The 15,149-nt window shown below is 52.3% G+C and overlaps 1 protein-coding gene and 1 long non-coding RNA gene across 3 annotated transcripts; one reads left to right on the forward strand and one right to left on the reverse strand.

Annotated features, from left to right (window-relative positions):
• Positions 1-2,244: 2,244 nt before the first annotated feature.
• LOC148123651 (uncharacterized) lies at positions 2,245-6,395 on the reverse strand. The gene is made up of 2 exons (XM_087919134.1): positions 5,769-6,395; positions 2,245-2,275 (listed from the first exon to the last, which is right to left on the reverse strand). The coding sequence occupies exon 1, from the start codon at positions 6,393-6,395 to the stop codon at positions 5,802-5,804; it is 594 nt and encodes a 197-aa protein (XP_087775260.1). The 3' UTR covers positions 2,245-2,275; positions 5,769-5,801.
• Positions 6,396-7,614: 1,219 nt separating this feature from the next.
• Positions 7,615-8,658, forward strand: LOC148123652 (uncharacterized). 2 transcript variants are annotated; one of them, XR_015740608.1, is made up of 4 exons: positions 7,615-7,686; positions 7,984-8,084; positions 8,297-8,345; positions 8,489-8,525. It is a non-coding gene; the product is annotated as an uncharacterized LOC148123652 (long non-coding RNA). The 2 variants fall into 2 exon arrangements; XR_015740607.1 differs by having other exon boundaries at positions 8,297-8,658.
• The last annotated feature ends 6,491 nt before the right edge of the window (positions 8,659-15,149 follow it).

Below are 15,149 nucleotides of genomic sequence, written 5' to 3' on the forward strand. Positions count from 1 at the left end.
GAAACCGGCGGAGGAGGCGGACGGACAGGCCGGACAGCGGCGGGGACGGAGGAGGACTGGGGCCGGACAGGCGGACGGCGGCGAGGACAGAGTGCTTACCTGCCAGATCGGGGTCCGCCTCGCACAGCTGTAACTCACCCGTCGACCACAATCTCCTTCTTAGAATAAGGCCGCCTGGTGGCGGAGGCGGAGAAGTGAGTTGTGCCGGATCGGTTGCCCGGCAACACACAGTGCCAGGAGGAGGAGGGGAGGCTTAGGGGACCCCCCTCTCCGCCCGGCTTAGGACGTGCCCGAGGACAGACGGGCAACCTGAGAGTTCGGGCTTTTCCCCGCCTCTCCTCCCCCTCACCGAACCCCGCATAAGCGGCTCGTCGATCCACGAAGGTCCGCGGAGTTTCAGAATCCCCTCCCCAAAGCGGGGAGGAACCTCTGCCCAGGTCAGCCCAAAAGCCGGTGGAGGCGTGTGTGGTTTCTCTCCCGATACAAACACTCCCCTCCCAAAAAGAAGAGCGGTGAGGACGGAAGGCGGGGTCGCGGCGGCGGCAGTGGCGGCGGAGACAACAGGAGCGTCCCGACCGTCTTGACTGCCGGAGAACCTGGCGGGGAAGAAGGAGCAGGGCGGAGGCCGTTTGCGCAAGTGCTAAGAGCGCCCGCATTGAGCAGGAAAGAGTGATGGGACGGGCTCAACTCGGGAGAAGGCTTGCCACAGGGCGACTCGGCGCCACGTCCTTCCTTGCCAGCGCCGTGTTTGGCGTCTCGGGCTACTCATTGGCCAGGCGACTTGCTGACGGGCAACTTGGTCGCAGGATCCTTCCCTTGTCAGCTTCCGTGTTTGGCGTCTCGAGGCGACTCGCTGGCCAGGAGACTTGCTGGCGGAGTCACCGAAGGCGTAAAACATGGTGTAACGAGAAGGCTGCACACGTGTGATCTACCTGAGACACGGTGTCGTTCACTATCAGCACCGTGTTTGGCGTCTCGGGCAACTCGTCGCTGCGTCCTTCCTTGTCAGCGCCGTGTTTGGCGTCTGGTCCGACTCATCACCGCGCATCCTTTCTCGTCAGCACCATCTTTGAACCACCACCCCCAAAGGCCGGGGGGTCTTCCCGATTCCCCCCGCCCCGCCCGCCCCCCACAGTGCCGTCCCACTGACCTTCGGGGACTCCTCCTGCGTAGGTGCGGTGAGATAGCGGTGCACCAAGGCCCGACTTCCCACTGGACAGGTTACCCACAATCCCCTACGAGAGGAAGGGGAGGACTGAGAAAAACCAGGACTTTTCGTGCATCCCCGCCCTCTTAGCGACGGCTGGAAAAAAGGGGAAGAAAAACCTCCCAGAGAGAGGCCCAGATTTCGGAGAACGGCGGCTTTGGGGGGGTTCTAGTCCTCAGCGGGGCAGGGGCACCCAGAGGTTCTCAGCCGGAGCCCGGAGCGGGAAACGCCAGCCAATGGGTGGATACCGCAGGGTTCCCCCAACCGTCCGCTAAAGCCCAAGATGGCAGCCCCGGTCCTTTCGCACCCGATTTGGGCCGCTGTGTGGATCGGGAATGGGTGGGTGGGGTGTATCCTGTGGACATCCAGAATGGTCCCACTTCTGGGAGCCCCTCAGCCCTGGGCAAACCCCTTTCTCCCTGCCCTTTACCCCCTACTATGATACAACCAAAGCAGCCACCATTCTCCCCCTTCCCGTTCTGCCTAACGTTCAAGACAAGCTGGATGATCTCCAGAGGTCCCATTCCTGGTAGAGAGGGGAAGGGGCCTACAACCTCCTCCCCACAACCCCCACTTTCCCCCTCGGCGTTCACTGCCTGGCCAACATACAAGGCCCGAATGCTGGCTTAACTCGGCATTCAATACAAGAGAGAAGAGGCAGAAGGGACCCCGTCGGTCATCTAGTCCAACCCGCCCCCGACCGCCCAAGCACCATTGGCTGCTTCCCCCACCCCACCCACTCTTGTCCCCCGCCCCGAAGGCGAACAAGGAAGGATGCCATCCCCCCTCCCTTTTTCTTCCCTCCTCCTCCTCTTCCTCCTCCTTCCTTCCTACTACGGGGTTGGACTAAATGACCCCTTAGGTCCCTGCTCCCTTGTTCTTCCCATGAGGTTTGTTGGAAATGGGGGTTCGGAAGCCCTTGCCCCCGCCCCTCCAAGGGAGGCCACCCGAGACCCCTCCCCTCCCACCTCCCAAAAGGGTCGAGGGGAGGGACCCCCCCCTTCTACTTACGACTTTGAGCTCTGGGACGGAACGACAGCGTCCACTCCTGGCTGTTCACAAAGGAGTCTGTAGGAAGCGAGAAGAGGACAGAGGAGAGGGGGATTAAAACCCCTAACGGCTCCCAAAGGCCCCTTTTCCTTCTCCCCCTCTCTCAAAGCGAGGTCCCACCAGAGTCATCTGGAGCCACCCCCACCTTCCCCCTCTTTCCTGGTGGTCCCACACCCCACCAGGAGTGGAAAATGTCCGCCCTCCTGCCCACCCCTCTCATGGGAGGAAGCCTTCCAGACTCCTCCTCCCCCCTCTCAGCCCGGGTTCCCTTCTGCCCTTCCCAGGAAGGGGCCCCCTGAGTCATCTGGACCCACCCTGGGGCCCTCCATCCATCCATCCCAGACATCACGCCACACCCCACCAGTAACCCTTATGGAAGGGAGAGCCTTCTGAATTTCCCCCTCCCCGTCTCTGCCCCATTCAAGAAGGGGTCCCCATGAGTCATCTAGAGCCACCCTGGGGCCCCCTCCATCGATCCCAGACATCAGAAGCCTCCACACACCCACCCACACCCCATAGTAACCTGACATGGGAGAGGAGAGAGCAGCTGAATTTCCCCCGCCTCCCCATCTCTGCCCCCGTTCAAGAAAGGGGCCCCACAGGTCATCTGGACCACCCTCGAGAGGGGAGCCCTCCATCCATCCCAGACATCACCCCACACCCCACAGTTACCCTGATGGGGAGGAAGCCTTCTGAATTTCACTTACGCTTCCCCGATCTCTGCCCCATTCCAAGAAAGGGCTCAATGAAGATCATCTGAGACCACCCTCCCTACCTTCCCCTCTTTCCGGAGGGGGTCAGGAAGACCGCCCTTCCTTCCCCCCACCCCGTCCTACCCTCCAAGAGAGCGCCAGCGCAAGTGGGCCTTGGTTACACAAACCTACAATCTTCCCCCTGCATCGGGGAAGGGATCCTGGAGGTCATCAGCCCAACCCCGCCCCAGAGCTGATTCCAATGGCTTCCTGAAGGGGTGGGGCTCCCGGAGGGAGGGAGGTTGTGTGTGTGTGTGTGTGTGTGTGTGTGTGTGTGTGTGTGTCTGCAGGGGTGGGGTGTCCCTCCCTCTCCCCCTCCCCCTCCCCCCATCTGCCTGCCACAGAGCCAGCTGCCAGCTGAGCCAACACCCAAACCGGTTCTCCAGGTCTCCTCCTGGCAGGGGTGCCCCCACTTCCTTCCAAAACCAGAGAGGGAGACAGGGATATCCTGAGTTTGGGGGAGGGCAGGGAGCACTCCAGGTCTCCTCCTGGTGGGGCGGCCCCCCTCCCTTCCAAAACCAGAGAGAGGGCCAGAGCGTCCCAGGTTGAGGGCATGGAGCCTGCGGTGGGGAGTGAGAGGAGAGCCCCTCCCTCCCTCCTTCCCTGGGCTGCCCCCCTGCCCCCACCCACCCCAAAGCCCTCCACATCTAGCGCTCCTCCCCCTCCCCCTTGTGTCCTTCCTCTCCTGCCATCCGCCCAGCCCCTCCCTCCCTTCGCCTGGCATTCCTCCCTGCCCCCGCAGGCTTTGGAAATGGACCGGACCGGACCCCCAAAGGAAAGGGGGTGGTGGTGAGGGCTCTCTTCTGTCCATCTCCATAGGGGTGGGGGCGGGACTTCCTCCTGCCCTGGGACCCAGCTCTGTCCCCCTCCTTTCCAAGCCAGGCTGGTCCATTTCCCGAAGCCTGGGGGGGGGTCACTTGTCTTTGCCCCCGGGGCCCCAGAACCTCCCCCCAGCGAGACCTGGGCCACCCAACTGGGTGGATCACTTGCTCTCTCTCTCACCATGGGGAGTTCGATCCCAGGCAGAGGTGCCATCAGGTGGGGGCTACCAGATTGCGCGGGGGTGGAGGGTTGGGCTAGATGACCTCCAAGGTCCTTTCCAACACATACACATACGCACATATCCATTTTGATATATATTTGATAGATAAGTTAGAGATTACATATGATATAGATTAGATATAGATTACATATGGATATGGATCTAGACATATAGATTAAATATTAGATATATAGATAAGATATATAAATTATGGATATAGATCTATAGATTAGATATATAGATTATAGATATAGATTAAATATGGATATAGATTAGATATATAAATTATAGATATAGATATAAATATGGATATAGATTAGATATATAGGTTATAGATATAGATTAGAATAGATTAAATATGGATATAGATTAGATAGATATAGAAGATTAAATATGGATATAGATTAAAAATGATATAAATTATAGATATGGATATAGATTAAATATGGATATAGATTAGATATATAGAAGATATGGATATAGATTAGATATATAAATTATATAGATTAAATATGGATATAGATTAGATATATAGATTAGATATATAGATTAGATATAGAATTAAATATGGATATAGATTAGATATATAGATTATAGATATGAGTTAAATTGGTTATAGAAATATATAGATTAGGTATAGATAGATCCATATAGATATGGATATAGTTTAGATATATAGATTAGATATCAATTAGAGATATAGATTATAGATATATACACACAGCTTAGATACGGATTAGATATATATACATGTAGATATAGATTAGATATAGATAGATATAGATATAGATAGATGAGATATAGATTAAATATAGATCAGTATAGATTAGACATAGATTAGTATAAAGTTGAGATAGAGATATATAGATTAGATACAGATTAGATATATATACATATAGATTAGGTATAGATATAGATTAGATATATAGATTAGATATAAATCTAAATAGATTAAATATATAGATTATAGATATATACACATAGATTAGATATACATTATATATGTAGATTCGATATAGATATAGATTATAGATATATGCACATAAATTAGATATAGGTTAGATATAGATATGGATTACATATATAGATTAGACGTAGATCAGATATAGATATAGATTAGATATAGATAAAATATATAGATTAGATATATACATAGATTAGAGATTAGATATATGATTAGATTAGATAGAAATTAGATATAGATACAAAGATTAGATATATAGATTAGATATATATACATATATTTGATATAGATTAATTATAGATAGATTAGATATAGGTACATAGATTAGATATATAGGTATAGATCAGATATAGATTAGATATATAGATATATATACATAGATTAGAAATACATAGATTAGGTATATATAGATTAGATATATAGATATACACATATACACCCTCTGCCAAATGGGGAGGAGACCATCCAAAGGATAGTGGGGTTGGGGTGGGGGAGGGCACAGAGATGGGGGACCCCCCCCACCTTCCAGAAGGGATTGGCCTCCCGGTCTGGGTCAGCAACGGCGCTCGGGCGGCGGAGGGTTGGACTAGATGACCTCAAGGCTCCCTTCCAACTCGGGTTAAAACGCTTTTATCTGCCCTGAGTGGGGTGGGGGAGCTGGGGGACACAAGAGGGGAGGGGAGAAGGGGTCCTCCAGGAGGCTGTATAGACGCTCCCCTCACCCCGCCTCTCTGTTTCTCTCTCTCTCCTTACCGCGCCGTCGCTGGGCCCGTCAGGACGGGCTCGTCAGGGCTCCCGGCCAAGCAGTCCCGGCGTCGGAGCCGGCTGCCCAGCTGTCTCCAGAACCCGCCTCCGAGCTCCGCCGCCTCGCTCGGCCCCGCGAAGCTCGCGTCGGCTTCGCTCCGGCTCCGGCGCCGGGTAGGCCTGGCCGACCAGGCGGCGTCTGCGCCTGCGCCGGGAAAATGGCGGGCCCGGCCGCTGAAGCTTTTGCGGAGGCCGCTGAGGCGACGGCCGGCCGCCGCCGCCGCCCCTGTCGAAGAGCTTCTTTCCCCCGTCGCGGCGGCTGCTCCCCCACAGCGAGGCTCCCCGGAGGAAGCCGCTTTCCGAGCCGTCGGGCCTCCGAGCCGAGCGCCGGCCCAGCAGCGCCTCCAACCAAGCGGGCCTGGGCCTGTCGGGCCTTGCTTCCGGCGAAGCCAGGCTGGGCGTAGGAGCCAAGCGGAGCCCGTGGCCCGGAAGGCAGAGGCTCCTCGGCCTCCTCTTCTGCCGCTCGGCCGCCTCCAGGGCCGCCTCGACGGCCGGCAGGTCCAAGGAGGAGCGGAGGAGGCTCCGGGGCCGGCCCGGCGGGGGGGGCTCCCGGGACGGAGGGGAGCCCTCCGCCATGAGCCGCCGACGGGACCAAGGCTCCCCCCACCCACCCACCCGCGCCCGGGCCTCGCCCTGCCACAGCGCCCGCGCCCCGCCGACATGTCCCGACTTGGCCCCGCGGGAGCGGCGGCGCCGCCCTGCAAGGATCCTCCTGCCACCACCTGGAGTTAGATGGAGGGGAGAGGGGGTTGGACTAGATGGCCTCCAGGGTCCTTTCAAACTCCACCCTCCTGTCAGGGTCTCCGATTTGAGCAGGGGGTTGGACTAGATGGCCTCCCGGGGTCCCCTCTATCTCCACCATCCTCAGGGTCTCAGCTTGGAGCGGGGTGGTGGTGGTGGGTTGGACTAGATGGCCTCCCGGGTGCCCTTCCGTCTCCACCCTCCTGTCCAGGGTCTCCGGTTTGAGCAGGGGTTGGACTAGATGGCCTCCCGGGGTCCCCTCTATCTCCACCATCCTCAGGGTCTCAGCTTGGAGCGGGGTGGTGGTGGTGGGTTGGACTAGATGGCCTCCCGGGTGCCCTTCCGTCTCCACCCTCCTGTAAGGGTCTCCGGTTTGAGCAGGGGGTTGGACTAGATGGCCTCCCGGGGTCCCCTCTATCTCCACCATCCTCAGGGTCTCAGCTTGGAGCAGGGGGTGGGGGTGGGTTGACTAGATGGCCTCCCAGGGTCCCCTTCCGTCTCCACCCTCCTGTAAGGGTCTCCTGTTTGAGCAGGGGGTTGGGCTAGATGATCTCCCAGGGTCCCTTCCACCCGCTTCCTCTCTCTAAGGATCCGGAGTTAAATTGGGGTAGGGTTGGACTAGATGGCCTCCCGGGTCCCTTCCAACTCGCTCTCTAACCATCCGGAGTTAGGGGAGGGGTTGGACTAGATGGCCTCCCAGACACTTCCAACTCGCTCCCTCTCTCTAACCATCCCGGAGTTAGATTGAGGGGAAGGGGTTGGACTAGATGGCCTCCCAGGGTCCTTCCTACTCCGCTATCCTATCAGGGTCTCCTGTTTGAGCAGGGGGTTGGACTAGATGACCACCCAGGGTCCCCTTCCAACTCCACCATCCTGTAAGGGTCTCCTGTTTGAGCAGGGGGTTGGACTAGATGGCCTCCTGGGTCCCTTCCACTCGCTCTCCTCTAACCATCGGGAGTTAGATTGAGTGGAGGGGGTTGGACACAAATGACCTCCTAGGTACCTTCCAACTCAGTCCCTCTCTAAGGATCCAGAGTTAGATTGAGGGGAGGGGGTTGGACTAGATGGCCTCCAAGGGTACCTTCCAACTCCACCCTCCTATAAAGGTCTCCTGTTTGAGCAGGGGGTTGGACTAGATGGCCTCCCAGGGTCCCCTTCCAACTCCACCATCCTGTAAGGATCTCCAATTTGAGCAGGGGTTGGACTAGATGACCACCCAGGGTCCCTTCCAACTCAGTTCCTCTCTAAGGATCCGGAGTTAGATTGAGGAGGGGGTTGGACTGGATGGCCTCCAGGGTCACCTTCCATCTCCACCATCCTGTAGGGGTCTCCTATTTGAGCAGGGGTTGGACTAGATGGCTTCTAGGGTCCCTTCCAACTCGCTTCCTCTCTCTAAGGATCCGGAGTTAGATTGAGTGGAGAGGTTGGACTAGATCACCTCCTGGGACCCTTCCAACTCAGTTCCCCTCTCTAACCATCCAGAGTTAGATTGAGGGGAGGGTGTTGGACTAGATGGCCTCCAGGGTCCTTTCCAACTCCACCATCCTGTAAGGGTCTCTGATTTGAGCTGGGGGTTCAACTAGATGACCTCCTGGGCGCCTTTCAACTCAGTCCCTCTCTAAGGATCCGGAGTTGGGTGGGGTCGGGGTTGAACTAGATGACCTCCAAGGTCCCTTCCAACTCAGTTCCTCTCACGGTCCGGAGTTAGATTGGGGTCAGGCTAGATGACCTCTAAGATCCCTTCCAACTCGCTTCCTCTCTCTAACCATCCGGAGTTAGATTGGGGTCGGGGGTTGAACTAGATGACCTCCAAGGTCCCTTCCAACTCAGTTCCTCTCACGGTCCGGAGTTAGATTGGGGTCAGGCTAGATGACCTCTAAGATCCCTTCCAACTCGGTTCCTCTCTAAGGATTTGGAGTTAGATTGAGGGGAGGGGTTTGGACTAGATGACCTCCGAGGTCTCTTCTGACTATCACTATAATATTGCTGCTTGAGGAGGGGGTTGGACTAGATGACTTCCTGGGCCCCTTCTGACTATCACTCTATGATATTGCTGCTTGAGCAGCGGGTTGGACTGGACGACCTTGGGGTTCCCTTCCAACTCGGTTCCTTTAAGGATCCAGAGTTAGATTGGGGGGTGGGGGGTGGACTAGATCACCATCTAGGCCCCTTCCCACTCGAGAGATCCTTCAACACAATTCCCCCAGTTGGAAGGGACCCCCAGAGGTCATCTAGTCGTCCAACTGCCTGCTCCAGAAGGAGAGCGGGGCATCCCCAGAGAGCCTCCAAACGGATCCCTCCTCCCGGAGAGAGGCTTCCTACCCCAAAGCAGCCCCCCTCCCTTCGCCTGAAATGCCAGCCTGCAGAGTGGCGCTGTGGCCACCGGAGGGCAGCACAGACCAGCCATAGAAGCGCTGGGCTAGAGAGGAAACAGGGCAGCTCTAGGCAGCCCAATTCCCAAGTTTTTTTTTTTTAAAGACACAGTTAAACCCTTTTTTTAAAAAAAAATCCTTTTAAAAAATGTTCAATTAAATTAAGTTGGGTGAAAGTCAATTAAATTTATTTCAGTTGCATTAAGTTGGAGTTGGGTTAAATGAACAGAATCGCAGAGTTGGAAGGGACCTGGGAGGTCATCTAATCCAACCCCCCACCCCACCCCGCTGGCGCAGGAGAGCCTTGCAGAAATATAGAATAGTGGAAGGGACCTTGGGAGGTCATCTAGTCCAACCCCCACCTCGCTGGCGCAGGAGAGCCTTGCAGAAATATAGAATAGTGGAAGGGACCTTGGGAGGGCATCTAGTCCAGTAAATTCCATTAAATTGAGTTGGGTTAAATTTAGAGTTGAGTTGAGTTAAATGAAGTTGAGTTGAGTTAAATTAAGTTAAATTGACTTGAGTTGAGTTGAGTTAAATGAAGTTGAGTTAAATTAGGTTAAATTGAGTTGAGTTAAGTTGAGTTAAATTAAGTTATATTGACTTGACTTGAGTTGGGTTAAATGAAGTTGAGTTGAGTTAAATTAGGTTAAATTGTCTTGAGTTGGGTTAAATTGAGTTGAGTTGAGTTAAATTAAATTAAGTTATATTGACTTGAGTTGAGTTGGGTTAAATTGAGTTGAGTTAAATTAAGTTGACTTGAGTTGAGTTGGGTTAAATTAAGTTGAGTTAAATTAAGTTGACTTGAGTTGAGTTGGGTTAAATTAAGTTGAGTTGAGCTAAATTACAGTTAAATTGACTTGACTTGAGTTGGGTTAAATGAAGTTGAGTTAAGATAAATTGATTTGAGTTGGGTTACATTGAGTTGAGTTGAGTTGAGTTAAATTGAGTTGAGTTGAATTAAATTGACTTGAGTTGGATTAAATTGAGTTGAGTTGGGTTAAATTAAATTAAATTAAGTTAAATTGAGCTGAGTTGAGTTGGATTCCATTAAGTTGAGTTGAGTTAAATTAAATTAAGTTAAATTGACTTGAGTTGGGTTAAATTAAATTAAGTTAAGTTAAATTGAGTTGAGTTACATTAAGTTGAGTTGAGTTGGGTGAAATTAAATTAAATCATTTAAGTATATTGAATCATTCAGGTATTCAGTGCAGCTAGAATGGGATTTGCACAACATTGGAAGAAGTGAGGAGATTCCGAGGGGAAGAGAAGAAGGTGATTGGAAAAATACTACGCTGTGGAGGACTGAAGAGCTTAAGGTTAGCAATCCCAGAGAAGAAGGAACGACGGGAAGATGAGATGATCTGGGGTTCATTTTGATCAAGGATGGGAAAATAAATAGGGAAGAGAAAAACTAAAGAGGACCAGCATAAAAGTGTCAATGCGGGGTAAGAATTACAATGGGAAGATGGCGAATGTTAGAAGAATGAGATGTACAATGTCAGATTAGCGTGTCACTGGCACTCTACAATATTGCTGCTTGAACAGGGGGTTGGACTGGATGACCTCCGGGGTCCCTTCTGACTATCACTCTATGATATTGCTGCTTGAGGGGGTGGGACTAGATGACCTCCAGGGTCCCTTCCGACTCTATCACTCTACGATATTGCTGCTTGAGGAGGGGGTTGGACTGGATGACCTCTGAGGTCCCTTCCGACTCGTCATGTTCTGACTCTGTCATTATATGGTTCTGTGAGGGTCTTGTCCTTGAGTAAAGGGTTGGACTAGATGACCTCCGAGGGTCCCTTCTGACGCATCACTCTATGATATTGCTCCTTGAGGAGAGGGTTGGCCTAGATGACCTCCCAGGTCCCTTCCTACTCTTGTGATTCTGTAAGGGTCTCCTGCTTGAAAGGGGTTGGACTAGGTGACCTCTGGGGTCCCTTCTGACTCTCTCACTCTGATATTGCTGCTTGAGCAGGGGTTGGACTAGATGACCTCCAGGGCCCCTCCTGACTCTATCACTATGATATTGCTGCTTGAGCAGGGGATTCGACTAGATGACTTCTGGGGTCCCTTCCGACTATCACTCTATGACATTGCTGCTTGAGGAGGGGGTTGGACTGGATGACGTCTGGGGTCCCTTCCAATTCTGTCATCATATGCTTGTGTGAGAGTCTTGTGCTTTGAGGAAAGGTTTGGACTAGGCGACCTCCAGGGCCCCTTCCGACTCTATATCACTCTATGATCCGGCTGCTTGAAAAAGGGGGTTGGACTAGGTGACCTCTGAGGTTCCCTTCCCCACTCTGTGTCATTATATCTGATTTCCCTGACGGCCAGCACCCTCAGCCGGCGGAACTCCTTGCCACCGGACCTTGCGGACTCTCCTCTAGGGGTGTCCAAGCAGGGAGGGTTGGGCTGGAAGACCTCTGGGGGGTCCCATTTCCATCTCGGTTCAGCTAGCAAGAGAATGGGGCGCCTCCCCAAACCCATCTCCCGACGGCAAGGAAGGGAGAGCAGTGGAGGTGGTCAGGGGGAAGCCCCTAGACAGGAACCTCCTCACCGCAATGCCAAAGAACTTCCTGCCGAAGCCCAAAGTGCTTCCTGTGTGGCTTCCTCGTCAGCACCACCGGCAGGTAACAGATTCTTAAGAGATAATCAGAGTCGGAAGGGACCTCCGAGGTTATCCAGTCCAACCCCCTGCCAAAGCAGCAATATCATAGAGTGACAGTCGGGGGGGACCTCAGAGGTCATCCAGTCCAACCCCCTGCTCAAGCAGACAATATCATAGAGGGACAGAGTCGGAAGGGACCTCGGAGGTCATCCAGTCCAACCCCCTGCCCAAGCAGCAATATCATAGAGTGACAGTCGGGAGGAACCTTGGAGGTCATCCAGTCCAACCCCCTGCTCAAGCAGACAATATCATAGAGTGACAGAGTCGGGAGGGACCTCGGAGGTCATCCAGTCCAACCCCTGCTCAAGCAGACAATATCATAGAGTGAGACAGTCGGAAGGGACCTCGGAGGTCATCCGGTCCAACCCCCTGCCCTAGCAGCAACATGATAGAGTGACAGTCAGAAGGGACCTCGGAGGTCATCCAGTCCAACCCCTGCCCAAGCAGACAATATCATAGAGTGACAGAGTCGGGAAGGCACCTCGGAGGTCATCCAGTCCAACCCCTCCTCAAGCAGACAGTATCATAGAGTGGCAGAATCGGGAGGGATCCCAGAGGTCATCCAGTCCAACCCCCTGCCCAAGCAGACAATATCATCGAGTGACAGAGTCGGGAGGGACCTCGGAGGTCATCCAGTCCAACCCACCTCCTCAAGAAGCAATATCATAGAGTGGCAAAGTCGGGAGGGACCCGGAGGTCATCCAGTCCAACCCCTGCTCAAGCAGACAATATCATCTAGTGACAGAGTCAGGAGGGGCCTCGGAGTTCATCTAGTCCAACCCCTCCTCAAGAGGAGGGACCTCGGAGGTCATCCAGTCCAACCCCTGCCCAAGCAGCAACATGATAGAGTGACAGAGTCAGGAGGGACCTCGGAGGTCATCCAGTCCAACCCCCTGCTCAAACAGACAATATCATAGAGTGGCAGAGTCGGGAGGGACCTCGGAGGTCATCCAGTCAACCCCCTGCTCAAGCAGACAATAACATAGAGTGGCAGAGTCGGGAGGGACCCCAGAGGTCATCCAGTCCAACCCCCTGCCCCCTGCTTGAGGAGGGGTTGGACTGGATGACCTCCGAGGTCCCTTCTCACTATTACTGTTTGATATTGCTGCTTGAGGAGGGGTTGGACTAGATGACCTCTGAGGTCCCTTCCGACTCTCTCACTCTAGGATATTGCTCTTTGAGGAGGGGGTTGGACTGGACGACCTCCAAGGTCCCTTCCCAACTCTGTATATTGCGGTCATCTAGTCCAACCCCTCCCTCCCCATCCAAGCAGGAGAAACCCTTACAGAATCTCGTAGCTGGAAGGAACCTGAAAGGTCATCTAGTCCAACCCCGCTGCCCAACCCGAAGACCCTACCCACGCCATTTTTGACCGATTCCGTCCCCTGCACTGACCCCCTCGGCCTCATGGCCCTCCCTCCTCCTCTTCCAGAGGGCTTCCGTAAAGCTCCCCTCCTCGTGGACAACCCCTAACCCTAAGAGACTCGGCTGCATGGCCTCCCTTTGCCCCCTCCCCTTCCACCTTGGAAGAAAGGAAGGAAGTTTCAAAATGGAGGCTTCAGCAGGAAGCCCCTCAGTAACTTGGGAGACCGCCTGGCAAAATTTAACGAAACCACCCACCCACCCTCCGTCCCGAGAAAGGAGACAGCGAAGACCTCCGCGAAGCTGAACGGGGCCTTCACCGGCCTGGATGCCAAACCACACAATCGGAATTCCGCGAGTCGAATTCTCCTCCTAGCCGGAGAAACTTCTGGGAGTTTTCGTCCGCTCCTCCGGATCGTTATTCGCCCTCCGAAACCGCTGTTCAAAGCTGGAAAAGGGGTCGCTGGACACCCCTCCCCGAAACAACCCACCCCGAGGGGCTCATTTCACCGTCCCAAAATGGATGCCAACTCCCCCAACCCCCAACGGCGGGACGCCCGCAGCCGAGAGACACCAGAACGAAAACAAAAATGCCGGGAAACGCCGGGAAGACCAAAGGCCGCGGCGGGACAACCGGGACTGGGGTGCCAACCGGCAGGCGGGCAACTTTTGGGGCGTAGGCATCCAATGGAAGACCCCCTCCCCTCCCAGTGACCCCCCCCACTCCCAGATCTGGCAGGGGGAGGAGGATTGTCCTCTTTTCCAAACCTTATTTTAGAATCACTCGCCCGTGTGGCGGGTCGCTATCGCATCGCACCTCGCTCACCTAGGCCCTCCCGAACGGACGAATGAAGGAACGCGCGATCCTATGCGGCAGATGTGCCGCCGTAGCGAGTAACTCTCTTGTAATCCTACTTCCTAGTGCAATATTCATGCCGTATCGGGGTGTTTTTTTCCCCAAAATTCAACGTACGGGACGCGAAGGGGGTGCGTTTGTGGTTGATTTTCGTAGGCCCGATGGGCACTGAAGACGGCCTTTTAATTTGGTGGTACGAGGCGCCAGGACGATAAAGGAAACTTAATACGGATGACGATTGAGAAAAGGACTAAATAACAAACAGGCATGTTTAAAATAAAAAATAAAAACCAGATTTGGCATAATAGCATGGAAATAGGACCCCCAATAACCAACAATATTTAATGCTACATTTAATAGCTAGAATTGTCTTGGTGCAAAATTAGGGAAAAAAATATATGGTGTTACACCGTCGGCGGAAAGAAAGGATTGGAGTCTACCCAGATGGGATAGGCACCAATCAGCTTTAGGACAGCTTTTTTGCTCTCTCCTCCTCCTTCCCACAGCAAATGATGCTTTCGGTTTCCAAACAGCCCTCCACTCCCTTCACCCCCCTGACAGGACGCTAGCCAGAGGAAGACCAAGGGATCCTGTGAGGCAGAAGCGCAATCTCCCCCCACACCCTTATTTTCCTCCCCCAAAACTAAGCCCCACTGCATAGTTTCGGAGCGAAATTACCTGGTGTATCTAGCTAGTACAAGAGAGAGGAGAAACCGCATATTATTTGATTTGGAATGGATGGTGTAATTGGTTCAATAGTAGGCATAAAGATACTACAAGTGGAACAATATATATAAAGGAATATATAGGTAGATTCCTTTATATATATTGTTCCACTGTAATATCTATCTATATCTATCTATCTATCTATCTATCTACCTATCTATCTATCTAGATATTAAAGATAAAGATATTACAAGTGGAACAATATATATAAAGGAATGTATAGATAGATTCCTTTATATATATCGTTCCACTGTAATATCTATATCTATCTCTTATCTATAGATAGATAGATAGATAGATAGATAGATAGATAGATAGATAGATAGATAGATAGATATAGATATTACAGTTATATATTATAATTGGTTCAATAGTAGGCAGAAAGATACTACAAGTGGAACAAATATATATAAAGGAATATATAGATAGATTCCTTTATATATATTGTTCCACTGTAATATCTATCTATCTATCTCTCTATCATCTCACTATCTCACTATCTATCTATCTATCTATCTATCTGTAAATGTATATGTATATGTATATGTATGTATGTATGTATGTATGTATGTATGTATATATATAGTTTTCTTATGTTT

Source organism: Pseudonaja textilis, unplaced genomic scaffold (genome assembly GCF_049901715.1).
Source record: "Pseudonaja textilis isolate UNSWEBS1 unplaced genomic scaffold, rPseTex1.2 PTEXSCF27, whole genome shotgun sequence".
Lineage (NCBI taxonomy): Eukaryota > Metazoa > Chordata > Lepidosauria > Squamata > Elapidae > Pseudonaja > Pseudonaja textilis.

What these genes read in the sequence shown, in the direction of transcription:
- LOC148123651 (XM_087919134.1), bottom strand. Translation starts at nt 6,395, where the DNA reads ATGGCGGAGGGCTCCCCTCCGTCCCGGGAGCCCCCCCCGCCGGGCCGG.